The sequence below is a fragment of the Phyllobates terribilis genome, unplaced genomic scaffold, assembly GCF_046119375.1.
Source record: "Phyllobates terribilis strain yellow unplaced genomic scaffold, ASM4611937v1 Scaffold_3__8_contigs__length_932513732, whole genome shotgun sequence".
Classification (NCBI taxonomy): domain Eukaryota; kingdom Metazoa; phylum Chordata; class Amphibia; order Anura; family Dendrobatidae; genus Phyllobates; species Phyllobates terribilis.
In genome coordinates, this window is record NW_027362763.1 from 587,172,902 (window position 1) to 587,191,729 (window position 18,828).

Consider the following 18,828-nt stretch of genomic DNA (forward strand, 5'->3'; position numbering starts at 1 on the left):
GAGGACGCTGGTACGATCGGCAAGGTACTCCCTCACCATCTTTTGAAACTTTCCACTCCTTGTGAGAGTACCCCGCGCCTCAGGGCCTGTAAGCTGGGCGGGTGTCAGAAAACTGTCCCAGAACATTGACAGTGTTCCCCTGCCTCTGCTGGATTGGAGTTGCATCTCTCTCGCCTGTACGCCTTGGTTGGGCAACGAACTGTGACCTCTGCCGCTAGCATGTTCAGATGGGAATTTTTTTAATAGTTCTGCCTCAAGGGCCTTCTGGTACTGCCCCATTTTTGTAGACCTCTCCACCTCAGGAATAAGAGAGTGAAAGTTCTCCTTGTAGCGGGGGTCTACAAGTGTCACCAACCAGTAATGACTGTCACCCAACATTTTGACACCGCGAGGGTCACGGTTAAGGCAGCGTAACATAAAGTCAACCATGCGTGCCAGACTGGTAACGGGCAAGATTTCCGTGTCCTCACCAAGATGACGACTGACCATGCTCTCCTCCTCCTCCTCCCCCCTGTCCTCAGGCCACCCACGCTGAACCGACGGTATGACACTTGTACAGGTACTACAGTCTACAACGCATGATAGCAGCTCCTGTTCTTCCTCCTCCTCCTCCTCTCCCTCATTGTCCCCCAATGCACGTTGGGATGAGATGAGGCTGGGCTGTGTGTAATCGCCCGCTACGGCTTCTTGATCCATTTCATCATACTCTGGCTGCAATGCCTCCTCTTTAATTCTCTGCAGAGAGCGTTGCAAAAGACAGACAAGTGGGATGCTGACACTAATGATGGAGTCATCGCCACTCACCATCTTGGTGGCCTCCTCAAAGTTTGTCAGGATGGTACATATGTCAGACATCCAGGTCCACTCCTGAGATCTTATATGTGGAGTCTGACCTGAATATCGACGGCCTTGTTGCAGCTGGTACTCCACAACTGCTCTCTTCTGCTCACAAATCCTTTGCAACATGTGGAGGGTAGAGTTCCAACGTGTGGGGACATCACACACCAGTCGGTGTGCCGGAAGCTGCAAACGCTGCTGCAACACAGCAAGGGCGGCGGAAGCTGTAGCCGACTTGCGAAAATGAGCTGACAGGCGGCGTACTTTCACGAGCAGATCTGGCAACTCGGGGTACGATTTAAGAAACCGCTGAACCACGAGGTTAAGCACATGAGCCAGGCATGGTACGTGTGTGATCTCACCTCGCCTCAGAGCCGCCACCAGGTTCCGGCCATTGTCACACACGACCATGCCGGGATGTAGGTTCAGCGGTCTCAGCCACAGATCTGCCTGCTCTTTCACAGCTGTCCACAACTCACAAGCAGTGTGAGGTTTATCACCTAAGCTTATGAGTTTCAGCACAGCCTGTTGCCGCTTGGCGGAGGCAGTACTGCAATGCTTCCAGCTTGTAACTGATGTAGTGATATCTGAGATGGAGGCTGAACATGAGGAGGAGGAGGAGGATGCGCAGGAGCTGTACACTGTGGGGGCAACTCAGACTGACATAGGGCCCGCAATCCTCGGTGTGGGGAGGATGTGTTCAGTCCCAAGGTCCGACTGGGTCCCGGCTTCCACTATGTTTACCCAGTGTGCTGTCAGAGAGATGTACCATCCCTGGCCACAAGCACTTGTCCACGTGTCCGTTGTCAGGTGGACTCTCCCAGTAACTGCGTTGTTGAGGGCACGGCAGATGCTTTGGGACACGTGCTTGTGTAGTGCGGGGATGGCACACCGGGAAAAATAGTGTCGGCTGGGGACCGAGTACCGAGGGACGGCCACCGCCATAAGATTGCGGAAGGATTCCGTCTCCACCAGCCTAAAAGGCAGCATTTCCAATGCAAGCAGTCGTGAAATGTGCGAATTTAGGACTGTGGCCTGTGGGGCGTTAGCTGCGAATTTCCGCTTTCGTTCAAAGGTCTGGGATATGGACAATTGAACGCTGCGGTGGGACGTGGACGTGGACGTTGATGCTGTTTCTTGAGAAACTGCCATAACAAGTGAAGACTGAGAGGAGGGGGCATCTTTACATGCAGTATGGACAGGGGATTGCCTTGCACACACAACAGGGGGTTCTATTGCACGCACAACAGTGGAAGAAGCAGTGGTGACACCCGCTGACACTGGTCGTGGACCCTGGGTTTCGCCCCACAAAGTCAGGTGCTTTGCTGCCATGTGCCTGATCATGCTGGTGGTGGACAGGCTGGTAATTTTGTCACCCCTGCTGATGCTGGCATGGCAGGTGGAACATATGGCCTTTTTGGGGTTATCAGCAGAGTCTTTAAAAAAATTCCAGACTCTGGAAGACCTACCGCTTGTACTGGCAACGTCCCTCATGTTGGTGTTACGGGGAACGGTTGCCTGCCTTCTGTCTGCGGCCACCACACTGCTTCTTCCTGCCTGTTGGGGTACTCTGCCTCCCCCCCCTGTGTGCTGCTGGCCTCACTCTGCATGTCCTCCTTCCACGTTGGGTCAGTTACTAGATCATCCACCACCTCCTCCTCTTCCACTTGTGCACCACGATCCTCCTCCTCACTTCCTGGCAATTGTGTCTCGTCATCGTCCACCTCTTGTGACAGATTGCCAATGTCGACTTCCTGTGGCCGTGGCTGTTCAAATATTTGGGCAAAGCAACATGGGATCTCCTCTTCCACCACTTCAAGCGTATCAGGCGAGGGGCCCAAATCTGGAAATGGACCAGTGAACAGCTCTTCAGAGTGTCCAAGTGTGGGATCACTTTGCTGTCTGACGACACTCGGCATGGTGGGAGGAAGGAGCATCAGGGTGAGGAGGAGTATGCGGTCGAGACTCACGGCTACTAAGAGTTGACCGTGTGGAAGACAGACCGGAGGTGGTGGTGCCCAGGTAACTGACAGTATTGTCTGCTATCCAATTAATAACCTGTTCACACTGATCAGTTCTCAATACTGGTGTTGTTCTGTGCTTCCCTAGTAATTCAGTCAAGAAGTGGGAGCGAGAAGATGTGGCTGTTGGTTGTGGCACATTTTCACCTTGGCCACGGCCCCGTCCTCTGCACGAACCATCACCAGAACGTCCACTTCCACGTCCCTTGCCACGCGCCTTGCCCATTGTAAATGAATTAAAATAGCTTACACTTGCACTATCAATGGAAAAAGGGTAATAAAGAGTAGATTAGAACCGTGGAAGAGGAAAACCAGAGTTATTGTTTACTGGGGTATACCACACTTTTTTAAATAGAGATATTTGCGGCTGAACAGTGAGCGACACACTCAAACTGCTTTTTTTTTTAGATACCAAAGGCCCAAAACTGGATAGTACAGCGATTTGACCCGTGGAACTGCGAAACCACACTGGGATGTCGGGCCTACACAAGACTATTTTCAACAGATATATTTTTGTGTCACAACAGTCAGGAGACACTACTGTTTTTCTTTACGGAAAAAACTACCAAAACCTGAATAATAGAGATTTTTTACCGTGGGGTGGCAAAACCACAGTTATTGTTTACTGGGGTATACCACACTTTTTTAAATAGAGATATTTGCGGCAGAACAGTGAGCGACACACTCAAACTGCATTTTTTTTTAGATACAAATGGCCCAAAATGGATAATACAGAGGTTTGAACCGTGGAAGTGCAAAACAACACTTCTGTTTCTCTAGCCTACACCAGACTATTTTCAACAGTTATATTTGTGTCTGAAAAATCAGAGACACGCTTTTTTTTTTTTTTTGGGGGGGGGGGGGGGTACACACCAAAAGGTTAATAAGACGGGTATTTGTACAGTGTGAAGGAGGGAAAAAAAAGGAGGATTTAGATGAAAAAAAAGGATTTTTCCTGGCCCCCGACACCTGTCCAGCAATTTGAGCAACAGGAGCACACAGGACTGTAATGCAACGTTTGCTGGTATAACCACTGCGTCTCCTATACAGCCTGCCTGCCTGGTATCTGGGATGGATATTAGTCCTGAAAAGGACTGTTTGTTTGTTCTGGCAGCCTTTACAGACCCTACACTAAGTATTTCGAAGTTTATATCTCTCCCTAAATCAGCAGCGCTGTCCCTACACTGTCTGATCCGGAGCGACTGTGTCCAAGATGGCGGCGCCCGGTTTTAAATACTCGAGGTGACGCTGTGCGGCCAGCCAATCACTGTAATGCCCACAAACAACATGGCTGCGGCATTACAGTGACTGGCTGGCAATCCCTGCATGTTCATTGGCTCTGTAAAGAGCGCCAAACATGCAGGGCGGAGACCCGAGCTCCCGCCCGAGTAACCCGGAAATGCTCGGTGCTCGCCAAACATCCCGAGTAGCGTGATGCTCGGGCGAGTACCGAGCAGTGTCGAGCATGTTCGCTCAACACTAATAAACATCTTAAAGCGGTTTCATGACAGCCCTACTTGAATGGTAAAATTGAATGACCATTACGGTGAGCTGCAGAGTAATTTATACAGCTTACATTGAACCCAATACCAGTTGATTAAATCCATACATAGCAACCTCCCTTCACAGGCAGTAAGAATTTAATTCATAATAATTCTATGGTTGGAGATCAGTGGACAATAGTAATGTTGTTATTGGAGGGAAAAAAAGACTATTTGCTAATCCTTGGACAACCACTTTATAACCTGGAATTATTCCTAACAAATACTTTTTTCAGTAAAGTAAATAATTTTGGTTTGTTCTTGGGAGTCAATGGGAGTATCGACATATCTGTGCATCACTTTCCGGTCTAATCTCCACTAATATGCACACATTCATAAGACTTAATGTCAGGGAATAGGAATACCATGTAATATTTTTAAGACTGCAGCAGTTAGAAGATCATGATTCACTTCTGCAAATATACCAATTTTCAGTTTAAACCAATTTTTTCTTTACTTTTTTTCAATTATAGAATCTCCGTAAATTCAAGATTTTTTCAGTTCTTCATTTTTTTTCCTAATCCTACGAATCATACCCAAAAAAAGACTTCCATATTCAATCAAACCTAAGTGGCACAACTCATTCTCTTTAAATCTTTGTTTACATGAGGCAAATATGACAATGAGAAGCCGAAAGGAAATCCAAAACATGCTCAGATGACACTGCCAGAAGGAAATCTAAGTATTTTTTTTGCCTTCCTCTGGATCAACATGTTAGGCTATGGGTTGAACTAGATGGACCTAGTCTTCCTTCAACCTTAAAAACTATGTTACTATGTTACATTTCCACAGTATGAGTATCAATACCGATCTTTTTTTCTTTTTACATGAATTGGGTTTTGGAAAACCAATTTGCTTGAATGGCAGTGTGATTCAGATTTGTACTGTGGAGTCGGTATACAAAATCTGAAGTGAATCCACCCCTGTGAAACCACAACCTTAGGTGTGCACACGGCCAAGAACTGAAGTTTCCTTATAGCCTAATTAAGACTTTACTCAAGAATAAGCTTTGTTTATTAGCAAATTATTTAAAGATAAACGTTGATTTCTGATGTCTCGAACATAAGAAAATATTTAATACATACCTTCATAATTACTGCAAGTTGAGAAAATGTTTGAGAAGTTTTCAAGGTTCCAGTCTTAGACCTGTCAAACAATAGATACAAATGAAAATAAAACACAGAATAATAACAAACAGCAACATCACAATGACACGTGGCCAATGCTAAATATTTGGTGCATGGTTATTGTTTAAAAATGCTAACATGAATTTGGAAGAGGCAGAATTATCAAGACTGCTGTTCCATAAGGCTGTCTTCCACTACACCTCGAATATTCAGGATTGGAAATTACCATGAAAAAAAAAAATTGATAGAATGCTGATCCTTTCTAAGAGACAAAGGGCCCGATTCATCAAAGCTTCTACGCCAGTAAATTGATGCAAAAAGCTTTGCACAGTTGAATAATTTTGGTAAAACGGGCGGCTGCACTAAAATTCTGCGACTTTTCACTTGGGCCATTTACACCCGGCTCTGACAGAGTGATGAACGCCGCTGGTCAAAGTTATGACGAGCGGCGGCGTTTGCTATGTCAAAAATCTTACTCCGGCAAGGGCTGGAGTAGGATTTGTGGCGAGGCACACAGGTGTATACCACATACGCCTCTTCAGGAATCAGCGATGTCTGACTCCAGCACATCTCTTCATCAAGACCAGCGCGAACAATGCCGGTCTGGATGTATCACACCCAAAATTTACATATTGGCTATTTGGATCTGAAAAAGGGGTCCAACACCTCAAAATGTGTTATCCATGAGACAAAAAAGCTCATCATTGCCTGTAAATGCTTGGATACTTGGTAGTTAAAGTCGCAGCTTCCTGGGGAATTTATTTGCAGTAATTGGGCATTTTGTATTTCTTCACAGCCAGTCTGGTGACCTTCCTGACAGCAATCTCCAGTGGCTGAGGCTTTACCCAACAGACCTGTACAGATACACTTTATAGTTGTGTCATTACACAACAGAAAAAAAAGGAGCACCGATCATTAGAGTCTCTATTTTCCCACAGCCTGTACTTGGATTCAAATTTCTTAGCTTTGTTCAATGGCATATGCCTGTTCTACGGTAAGGTGATACAAATATACACCGGCTAATTTTGAGCTTAAAATTGCAGTGATTTTTGTTGTTCTACTTAGTAAATTTGTTGAAAGCTATTTGTGCCCTTTCAATCCAAAGTGAGGATGCCTATGGTTTTTTTTCTGGGCATGTTGAAAACTATACACCATTTCTGGCCCATGAGAACTGGTAAGCACATTCAGCGGTCTACAATTCATTTACATATATTTATAGTCAATATATTCCAATGATGCCAATGTGATAGAATCTAAATGTCACCAGTAAAAAAGCAAATGCCTTATGTACAATAGATAAGAATACTTATATATCATGTCCATGAGGAGCTGTAAGCTCAAAATACAGTGGTGTGAAAAAGTATGCCACCCTTCTTGATTTCTTATTCTTTTGCAAGTTTGTCACACTTACGGTAAATGTTTCAGATCACAAAACAAATTTAGTTAGACAAAGAAAACAGATGTAAAAACACAAAATACAGTTTTTAAATGAAGGTCTTTACTATTAAGGGAAAAAGAAATCCAAACATACAGGGCCCTGTGTGGAAAAGTGATTGCACCCCCCCCCCCCCTCTTAAAACATAAATTAACTATGGTTTATCACATCTTTGGCAAGCGGAGGTCAATTTCCCTAGCCACACACAGGCCTGATTACTGCAATACCTGTTCTCAATCAATAAATCCCTTAAATAGGACTTGACTGACAAAGTGAAGTAGACCAAAAGATCCTCAAAAGCTAGACATCATGCTGCGAACCAAGAAATTTAGATCTCAATTACTTTTTCTCATTTGATCCTATCAGTCTGGAAAAGGTTATGAAGCCATTTCTAAAGCTGTGGGACTCCAGCGAACCACAGTGAGAGCCACTATCCACAAATGATTCTGTTATATCATGGATGCGTTTTAGCAATGATATTTTCTTTATTTGGCAGGCCTCCAGGGAATTGCTAGATTTGTTTCTACTACATTTAAACAACAACGAACTGAATATCAAAATTGACATTGGATTTAAGTCAAACCACAATCAATTTTCTGGACCTCTGCATCAAGATAGACGCAAGTGGTGGAATATGTACCAGTATACATCGTAAAGAAACAAGTGTGAATGCATTTTAACATGCACGGTCTGCCCATCCAGCACATATGATCAAGGCCATTCCCACTGATCAAAATATAAGGAAAAGATGTATTTGCAGTCAAGAAATAGATTTTGAACAACATGTAACGGATCTTGAACGGAGGTTTACTCAATGTGGTTATAAGAGGCATAACATCAATACGGCGTATGTGCGTGCAAAACAATTGGACAGACAAGAAATTTGCTACAAGAAATAACAAAAAAGAATCTATTGGGGGTCACCAGATTCATCACCAATTACCATTTAAGGTGGTGGAAAGAAATGTCGTCAGTAGTATCTAACTTCTGGCCTATGATCAAACAAGATCCTACCTTGTCTTCACTTCTACCGGAAAAAAACAAATTTCACGGCAAATGTGGCAAGACGCTGCAAGATTTACTAGTGCATAGTCATCTCAGAGCACCACCCTCCAAATATATTTCTGATTCAAAGTGTCCCAAATGGGGATGTTCGCAATTGCAAGGAATGCATATATGTTCAGAAGATCGATACATTCTCGGACTCGAAATGTGTACGTGAGTATAAAATCCTTCACTTTAACAATAGTCAGACATCCTACATTATCTATTTGGCTACATGTCCTTGTGGACTGTACTATGTTGGGATGACAACACGAGAGTTCAGAATACGAATCCTTGAACACATTAAGGAACTTAAGACGGCACAAAAATTACAACAGGAGGAATCGGATGCTATTGCTAAGCTGAAACCTCTGGCTAGACACTTTAGGGAATACAATCCCCATCAAGAACGCTTATTAAATTCAAGGTAATCGATCGTCTTTATCCGAATATCAGAAGAGGGAACCTTACCAAGAAATTGGCTCAGATGGAATGCAGGTGGATGACCCTACTGAAGAGTATGAAAGCGGGTGGCCTGAATGAACAGGGAGGCTTTGGAAGTTTTTTTGTAGATTGGAATCCTCGTTCATATTCACTTACTATGCGCTGCGTCCTTTGTCCATTGAATGTAATTGGTTTTTATCTTGACATATCTTGGGCTCATTTTTTTTGGGTGGATTGGCATACATGCAGTGTGTTGATAATATGCTCTTATATGTGTGTAGTTTAAAGATAAAATGGTGGGAGTACGGTCCGCGCTCCTCCATGTACAGATGATGATACCAATGTATAAGGTTTACAATTTAAAATGCAACGCGTTTCATGGACGTCCTGTCCACTTCATCAGGTAAAAAGCCCTTGGGGTTTTAATCACTCATCAGAATCCCCAAAAGTGATTCCATTTTAAAAATAGCACCCCTCAACGTATTCAAAATGGCTTTCAGGTAGTTTATTAACCCTCCAGGTGCTTTTCAGGAATTAATACAAAGTGACATGACAGGAATAAAAAAAAATATTTTTACTATCTAAATGTTTCTAACTTCTGAACAGGCCGCTATAGCTGGAAGACTTTAAGGCTGTTATTTGGCCATGAACGGTCATGGAAAACATCATGACCACACAATCAAGATCTCAGGGAGACAATGGCGTTAAAGAGGGAGCCCCCCACACTCTGTTAACCATCTAGATGCTGTAGTCACTATTTTAGCAGTATTTAAAGGGTTAAACGACCAAAACCAGGAGTGGGTGATAGAAACAAGTCACCAATTCTGGATTTATTCTACCTTTTCTCTGATTGTTCCTCACCTGGTTTTGGCTCCCACTCCTGAGAAAAAATACTGAGTACCAAATACTGACCAAATACTGATAGTGGGGCCGTGACCTTACTCTAACATCAGAAGTCGAAGCACATTTCGCCTTTTTCCAGAGGTGAAGTCAGCCAGACAAGCTGGCACTTTGTGGGATCTTGGATGATTGACAATAGGTTAAACCATTATGGACACAGACCAAACAGCAAATCTAAAGAATAGAGTGATAAATTAGAGTACAGTGTCTGTGATGTATTAAATAGAGAAAAACAAAGGGAAGAAAAAAAAAAGGGGGGGGGGGGGACTATACATATAATCCTGTGTATAAATTGTTATTGCACATAATATAAGGTACTTATTAGTTTAAGTGTAACATAGTACAGATAAAGAATCATATGATCTAAATGAAATCAGGCATGTTTAACCCCTTAGTGACCACCAATATGACTTAAAATTGACCTGAGATATAAGTGAATAGCGTCCCCCAATGGGTAAAAATGCAGCAGCCATCAGCTGTACCCTATAGCTGACCTCCTGTGGCATCAGTAATGATCAGTGTTGGCATCGACCCGTGGCCGTTTAACCCCTTATATGCTGCTGTCAACCGTGACAAGGACATCTAGATGGTTAACAGAGCGCGGGGGCTCCCTATTTAACCCCATCAGCACCCTGATATCATGATTTTGTGGTCCTGCTGGTTGCCATGGGAATTCACAGCCAAATAATGGCCTTAGTGTCTGCCATCTATAGTGGCCTGTTCAGAAGTTAGCAACATTTAAGTGGTAAAAAGAACATTATTTTTTCCTGTAATTACATTTTGCATTAATTCCTGAAAAGCACCCGAAGGTTTAATAAACTATCTGAAAGCAGTTTTGAATACGTTGAGGGGTGCTGTTTTGAACCCATTCTCCCCCCAAAGGCTGTTTGCACGTTAATGACCAGGCCAATTTTACAATTCTGACCACTGTCACTTTATGAAGTAATTGCTCTGGAACGCTTCAATGGATCCCCCTGATTCTGAGATTGTTTTTTTCATGACATATTGTACTTCATGATAGTGGTAAAATTTCTTTGATATCACTTTCGTTTGTGAAAAAAAACGGAAGTTTGGCGAAAATTTAGCAATTTTCAAACTTTGAATTCTTATGCCCTTAAATGAAAGATGTCACACAAAATAGTTAATAAATAACATTTCCCACAAATCTACTTCACATCAGCACAATTTTTGAAACAAACTTTCTTTTGTTAAGAAGTTATAAGGGTTAAAAGTTGACCAGCGATTTCTCATTTTTGCAACAAAATTTACAAAACCATTTTTTTTTTAGGTACATCACATATGAAGTGACTTTGAGGGGTCTTTATGACAGAAATACCCAAAAGTGACACCATTCTAAAAACTGCACCCCTCAAGGTGCTCAAAACCACATTCAAGAACTTTATTAACCCTTCAGGTGCTTCACAGGAAGTTTTGGAATGTGGGGAAAAAAATGAACATTAATTTTTTTTCACAAAAATTTTACTTTAGACCTACATTTTACAATAGTAACAGGAAAAAATGGACCTCAAAATTTGTTGTGCAATTTCTCCTGAGCACACTGATACCCCATATGTGGGGGGAAAACCACTGCTCGGGCAAACGGCAGAGCTCAGAAGTGAAGGAGCGTCATTTGACTTTTTGAATGTCAAATTTGCTAAAATAATTAGCTGCTGCCATGTCGCATTTGGGGAGCCCCTGATGTGCCTAAACAGTGGAAACTTTCCCCATAGCTGACACCATTTTGGAAACTAGGCCCCTCAGAGAACTTATCTACAGTAGATGCGCGGTGAGTACCTTGAATCCCCAAGTGCTTCACAGAAGTTTACAACGTTGAGCCATGAAAATAAAAAAAAACAAAAAAACATATTTTTCCCACAAAAGTGTTTTTTAGCCCCAAATTTTACATTTTCACAAGGGTAACAGGAAAAATTGCACCACACAATTTGTTGAGCAATTTCTCCTGAGTACGCAGATACCCGGTATGAGGAAAACCACTGTTTTTGTGCACAGCAGGGCTTGGAAGGGAAGGAGCGCCATTTGACTTTGCAAAATTTGCTGGAATAATTATTGGACGCCATTTTGTGTTTGTAGAGCCCCCACAAGTGACCTCATTTTGGAAACTAGACCCCTCAAGGAATTTATCTCGATGTGTGGTGCGCACCTTGAACCCACAGGTTCTGCACAGAATTTTACAACGTTGATCTGTGAAAATGAAAAAAATATAATTTTCCCACAAAAATGTTGTTTGAGTCCCAAATTTTTTAATTTTCATGGGGATAGCAGGAGAAAATGGACCCCAAAATTTGTTGTGCAATTTCTCCTGAGTACGCCTGTCAGGACGACATCGGCGATATCATGTAGAATCTCACCGCTGCCTCCAATTTGTCAGGGATTTATGATCCCTAATAATCACAGCGACCACCCGCTGTAATCTTTAGAGCGAACAGCTCTCTGCTGCCCCCTGTCGTCCGGACAATTACACTTGGGCCGACGATCAGGGGACCGCAGGCTGATCTTGCTAATTAGTTATCGGAAAGATAGCAGTGAGCGTATGGCATATACCCCTCCAGATTCCAGCTAACTCCACGATAACCCAAGAAAGACTATTAGCTGCCACCAGTAATCTGTTTTTAAATATAGGCCGATTGGACTCCTTATAGGTAGCATGTGGCTTAGGGGCGATGCATGATTACAGGACAAAAGAAACAGAATTATTACATTTTATATTTAATCCAAAGGGAGGCAGTGTTTATAAAAAAATATATACAAAAGATTTTACAAAGGGGACAAAACAATCCAGCATATACAGTCACAGAAAATAAAAGGATTAACAGAAGAAATTACTATACCGATCGCAGAGACGATTCAGTTTAGCCGAAGGAGAGCATTCTGATTGGCCGTTAAGTGAACATGGCCCTGCTTACATGAAAAAAGTATCTCTCAGAATGAACACAGATTATAATTTGGCTTTATTTTTTATCAGCCCCCTGAGTCCCATCCACACACTCCCCTGTGATGACCCCACATGGGCTGGGTTGTGGGCTGGTCTCAGTCCTTCATGATTTTATGAAATCCCCAACTTATGCGATAACTCCTCGGCGGATGAAAGCAGAAGTTGGAGAGTGATGCCATATTTTTTATTGCGATTTTATTTTTCTTCAGAGATCAAACATGACCCAGCTGTCGACAGTTATCTTTTCACTGTTGATTTACAGCTCATCGGCAGGGCTCACAGATATGAAAAAATAAGCATATTGTTCCCCAATTAGCCCTGCCACTAAAAATATATGTCTCATCCCAATCGGATTTATAGAAATTCCCCCATTCTATATTTTCTTTGCGTCCAGAAGATGCCTGGGGATGAAAGGAACGTGAAAATGTGAAGGACAATGCTATCTTAAAAAGAGTGTGATATATTCCCTTTGGTCCTTAGTAAGATATTTCCAATATATTCAATTTTTCCACTCTTTATCTATACGCAATACACATCCTTATTCAGTCCCTGGCCCATATGTTAAACCAGAGGTCTCAAACACGCGGCCCGCGGGCTGCATGCGGCCCCTGAGGCTGCTTTATGCGGCCCGCAAGCACAGACCCCTTGACGATTTTGACCTGGTCCAGGAGGAGCCGCTGACAGCAGAGCTGCATTGGAGCGCAGGGACCGCCTCCCAGCACAGCATTTCCAATGTCAGCCGCCGGTCTATCAGAAGCCAGCAGCTGATATCAGCGTCTAAGCGCAGCGGCGTATGCCGTCACTGCCATGCGCAGATGTCAGCTGCTGGCCTCTGATTCGCCGGCGTCTGGCATTGGAAATGCTGTGCTGAGAGACAGTCTCTGCGCGGCAATGCAGTGCTGCTGTCGGCGGCTCCTCCTGGACCAGGCCGCGATTGTCAAGGGGGGTCTGTGGTGCTTGCGGGCTGCATGGGCACAAAGGAACAGAGGACAGGTGAGAGGAATCTTTTTTTTTTTTTTTCTCTTTTATGTGTGCGTGAAGAACAGCGCAGGGGACAATTCTACAAGATGGGCACCTGGATGGGGCATTACTACCGGATTGGGGACATTACTGCAAGATGAGGACCAGGATGGAGAACATTACTACAAGATGGGGACCAGCAGGATGGGGCACATTACTACAAGATGGGGACCACCAGGATGGGGCACATTACTACAAGATGGGGACCACCTGGATGGGGCACATTACTACAAGATGGGGACCACCTGGATGGGGCACATTACTAGATGTTTGCCAGAATTAATATATGGTGCTAATTGTAAAACAATATTACTGTATGTGGCCAATTGGAGGAAGCAAAATTATAACAAAAAAAATAAAAAATAATTACATTTTTACCACCAAAATTTTGTTTTAGCCCCAGATTTTACATTTTCACACTGGGAAATGGGTAAAAATGGCACCAAAATTTGTCCCACAATTTCTGCTGAACGTAGAAATATCCCATATGTGGCTGTACACAGTGAGACTCGAGAGGGATGGAGCGCTATTTACCTCGTGGAGCGCAGATTTTCCTAGAATAGTTTGCAGACTCAATATAGTGATCCCCTAAGTGTTAGAAGAGCAGAATCTCCCCTCAAGTGACCCCATTTTGGAAATTATACCCCTTTGGGAATTTACAGTGGGTATGGAAAGTATTCAGACCCCTTTAAAATTTTCACTCTGTTTCATTGCAGCCATTTGGTAAATTCTAAAAGGTTAATTTTTTTTCTCATTAACCACTTCGAGCCAGAGCCTGTTTTTGCCTTCGTGACCAGGCCAATTTTTTCAATTCTGACAACTGTCACTTTATGAAGTAATTACTCTGGAACGCTTCAACGGATCCCCCTGATTCTGAGAATGTTTTTTCATGACATATTGTACTTCATGATAGCGGTAAAATTTTTTCGATATCACTTGCGTTTATTTGTGAAAAAAATCGGAAATTTGGCGAAAATTATGAAAATTTTGCAATTTTCAAACTTTGAATTTTCATGCCCTTAAATCAGAGAGATATGTCACACAAAATAGTTAATAAATAACATTTCCCACATGTCTACTTTACATCTGCACAATTTTGGAACCAAAATTTTTTTATGTTAGGGAGCTATAAGGGTTAAAAGTTGACCAGCGATTTCTCATTTTTCCAACAAAATTTACAAAAACATTTTTTTAGGGACCACATCATATTTGAAGTCACTTTGAGGGGTCTTTATGACAGAAAATACCCAAAAGTGACACCATTCTAAAAACTGCACCCCTCGAGGTGCTCAAAACCACATTCAAGAACTTTATTAACCCTTCAGGTGCTTCACAGGAATTTTTGGAATGTGGAAGAAAAAAATGAACATTTAACTTTTTTCACAAAAATGTTACTTTAGACCCAATTTTTTTATTTTCACAGGGGTAACAGGAAAAAATGGACCCCAAATTTTTTTGTGCAATTTCTCTTGAGAGCGCGGATACCCCATATGTGAGGGAAAACCACTGTTTGGGCGCACTGCAGGGTTTGGAAGAGAAGGAGCGCCATTAGACTTTTTGAATGTAAAATTTGTCTGAATAATTAGCAGACGCCATGTTGCGTTTGGAGAGCTCCTGATGTGCCTAAACAGTGGAAACACCCCACAAGTGACCCCATTTTGGAAACTAGACCCCTTAGGGAACTTATCTAGATGTGTGGTGAGCACCTTGAACCCCCAGGTGCTTCACAGAAGTTTATGATATTGAGCTGTAAAAATAAAATTTTCACATTTTTCCCACAAAACCGTTTTTCATCCCTTAATTTTGCATTATCATAAGAGTAATAGGATAAATTGCACCATGAAATTTGTTGTGCAATTTCTCCTGAGTACACCGATACCCCATATGTGGGGGAAAACCACTGCTTTGGTGTACGGCAGGGTTCGGAAGAGAAAGGAGCGCTATGTTGGCTGGGATAGGCAGCAGACACCATGTCACATTTGAAGAGTCGCTGACATGCCGAAACAGCAGAAACCCCCACAAGTGACCCCATTTTGTAAACTACACCTCTCAAGGAATTCATCTAGGGAAGTAGTGAGTATTTTTTAATTTTTTAATTTATACCATTGGGCAGTGAAAAAAAGCATAATTATATTTTTACCACAAAAAATGTTTTACCCTCAGATTTTACATTTTCACACAGGGCAATGGGTAAAAATGGTGCCGAAATGTGTCACACAATTTCTTCTAAAAGTGGCAATACCCCATATGTGGCTGTATCGTACCGCTCAGCCATACGGCGAGATCTGGGGGGGACGGAGCGCTATTTGACAATTGGAGAACAAATTATTGTAGAATAGGCATTTGGATTTGGGAGCACAAAATTTTCTGAATTTCTTTTGGGGGGCAAGGGCCATTTCGCTTTTCCAGAGCCTTTCTGCTACCAGTAACTTGGAAGTCCCTTATATTTTTAACAGATGACGGACCTGAGTGGGGACTAGCTTTTTTTGAGGACTGAGTTGAAGCTTTTATTGGGAACATTTTACGTAACATTTATCCGGCGCTCAAGGCTCAGCACTTACATCGGGGTTTCCATCTAAATTTCCAAGTGATGTAATTCAGATGAAACCCCTGCGGGATCCATTCACTGTAATGAGGCAGCAGAGTTACTCTGGACTCCGTCTGGCCTCTGTTTAGCGGTGTCCTTTTTTTCAGAAGTGCACAAAACTGTGGCCAACCGCACTTTTATGCACGTCTAAAAAAACTGACACCGTGGGATCATAGGCCAGACGGCATTCACAGTGGCCTATATCTGCCTCATTACAGGGAATCTTCCATCATGGGTTCCGTCTGAATCACGTATTTCAGAGATTTACACGGAAACTCTGGCGTAAGTGCTCATCGCAGAGCGCAGGATAAATGTGTGCCAAGCCATACTGCGATCTTTGGGAGACATAATAAACAAATCAGTAGTATGTGAAGAATTAGTTTTATTTATTTTTTACGCCGTTCCTAGTGTGATATAACTGATTAGATTACTTTATTCTTCGGGTCGGTGCGATTACAGAGATACCAGATTTATATCGGGTTTTTATGACTGACAGCTGTCACACACTAAGAGACGCTTTTTTTTTGCAAAATCTAGTTTTTGCATCGCCATATTTTGAGAGCTATAATTTTTCCATATTTCGGCCGACAGAGTCATGTGACGGCTTGTTTTTTGCGGGACGAGTTGACATTTTTATTGGTACCATTTTTGGGTACGTGACATTTTTTGATCGCTTTCTATTTCGTTTTTTGGGAGGCAAAATGAACAAAAACAAACAATTAAGGAATTGTTTTTTGAGGGTTTTTTTTATGCCGTTCTGCGTGTGGTAAAAGTGATCAGGCAGCGTTATTCTTTGGGTCAGTACGTTTACAGCGATACTACACTTACTGTATTTTTTTTATGTTTTGGTGCTTTTACACAATAAAACAATTTTATAGAAAAAAATATTTTTTTTGCATTGTTTTATTCTGAGCGCTATAACTTTTTTATTTTTCGGCTGATGGAGCTGTATGGCGGCTTTTTTTTTGTGGAACAAGATGACGTTTTCAGCGGTACCATTTTTATTTCTATTTTGTTTTTTGATCGCATTTTTTTCAACTTTTTGTTTTGCGATATGATGAAAAAGCATATTTTTTTGCTCCGTTTTTTATTTATTTTTATTAGGGTGTGCACAGAAGGAGTTAATTAGTGTGCCAGTTTTATAGCTCGGGTTGTTTCGGACGCGGCGATACCAAATATGTGTACTTTTTTGGTTTTGTAAAAATATACGGATTTATTGGTTTAATATTTTATTTATTTATTTTTATTTATTTTGTGATTTTTTTTTTAACAGTTTAAAAACTTTTTTTTTTACATTTTTGCTTAGTCCCTGTACGGGACATTAATTTTTATTTTTCTGATCACTGATCTCATGTAATGTAATAGACATGTATTACATTACATGAGATCTTCGCTGACTGTTTCACAGTCAGTCTCCTGCCTGGCTTCAGCTGCAGGCTGAGCCAGGCAGGACACCATATATGGCAGATCTGGAGGCGGTCATGTGACCTCCACCTGCCATAGCAACCCCAGGTCCTGGAAGCTATCAGGGGTCATCGGAGAGGTAATTAAGTAAGACGACCCCCCTCTCCTCCTTCTATCAGCAAAGGGTTAACATCACTGGGACCTGATCCAATCAGGTCCCGATGATGTCCCCTGTCAGAGCTAACGCTCTGCACCGGAATCGCAGCGCTTGCAGGACCCTGGGGGTCCTGAGCGCTGCGAGACCACCGACCGTTTTTAAACGTCGGCGCTGCACAGAGCCCAGCAAGCGCCGACGTTTATCTACAGTGGGAGGTCGGGAACCGGTTAAAGTACACTCTGCACCCCATCTTGACTGAAAAAAAAAACAGAAATGTAGAAATTTTAGCAAATTTATTAAAAAAGAAAAACAGAAATATCACATGGTCATAAGTATTCAGACCCTTTGCTTAGTATTGAGTAGAAGCACCCTTTTGAGCTAGTACCAGCCATGAGTCTTCTTGGGAATGATGCAACAAGTTTTTCACACCTGGATTTGGGGATCCTCTGCCACTCTTCCTTGCAGATCCTCTCCAGTTCTGTCAGGTTAGATGGTGAACGTTGGTGGACAGCCATTTCAGGTCTCTCCAGAGATGCTCAATTGGGTTTAGGTCAGGGCTCTGGCTGGGCCAGTCAAGAATAGTCACAGAGTTGTTCTGAAGTCACTCCTTTGTTATTTTAGCTGTGTGCTTAGGGTCATTGCCTTGTTGGAAGGTGAACCTTCGGCCAAGTCTGAGGTCCAGAGCACTCTGAAAGAGGTTTTCATCTAGAATATCTCTGTACTCGGCCGCATTCATGTTTCCTTCAATTGCAACCAGTCGTCCTGTCCCGGCAGCTGAAAAACACCCCCATAGCATGATGCTGCCACCACCATGTTTCACTGTTGGGATTGTATTGGGCAGGTGATGAGCAGTGCCTGTTTTTTTCCACACATACTGCTTAGAATTATCACCAAAAAGTTCTATATTCGTCTCATCAGACCAGAGAATCTTATTTCTCATAGTCTGGGAGTCCTTCATGTGTTTTTGAGCAAACTCTATGCGGGCTTTCATATGTCTTGCACTGAGGAAAGGCTTCCGTAGGGCCACTCTGCCATAAAGGCCCGACTGGTGGAGGGCTGCAGTGATAGTTGACTTTGTGGAACTTTCTCCCATCTCCCTACTGCCTCTCTGGAGCTCAGCCACAGTGATCTTGGGGTTCTTCTTTACCTCTCTCACCAAGGGTCTTCTCCCACAATTGCTCAGTTTGGCTGTACGGCCAGGTCTAGGAAGACTTCTGGTGGTCCCACACTTCTTCCATTTAAGGATTATGGAGGCCACTGTAGTCTTAGGAACCTTGAGTACTGCAGAAATTCTTTAGTAACCTTGGCCATAGCTGTGCCTTGTCACAATTCTATCTCTGAGCTCCTTGGGCAGTTCC

At 42.8% G+C, this 18,828-nt stretch overlaps 1 protein-coding gene across 2 annotated transcripts in view; it reads right to left on the reverse strand.

Annotated features, from left to right (window-relative positions):
- The window catches only part of ARID4B (AT-rich interaction domain 4B), a 593,887-nt gene that overhangs the window by 510,062 nt on the left and 64,997 nt on the right, over positions 1-18,828 (reverse strand). The window contains exon 2 of one of the 2 annotated variants that reach the window (XM_073671469.1): positions 5,485-5,545. The exons of the other annotated variant lie outside the window; for it this stretch is intronic. Coding sequence (XP_073527570.1) covers positions 5,485-5,490 — 6 coding nt within the window. The 5' untranslated portion in view covers positions 5,491-5,545. The remainder of the gene's footprint in view (positions 1-5,484; positions 5,546-18,828) is intronic. 2 annotated transcript variants of the gene reach the window in all.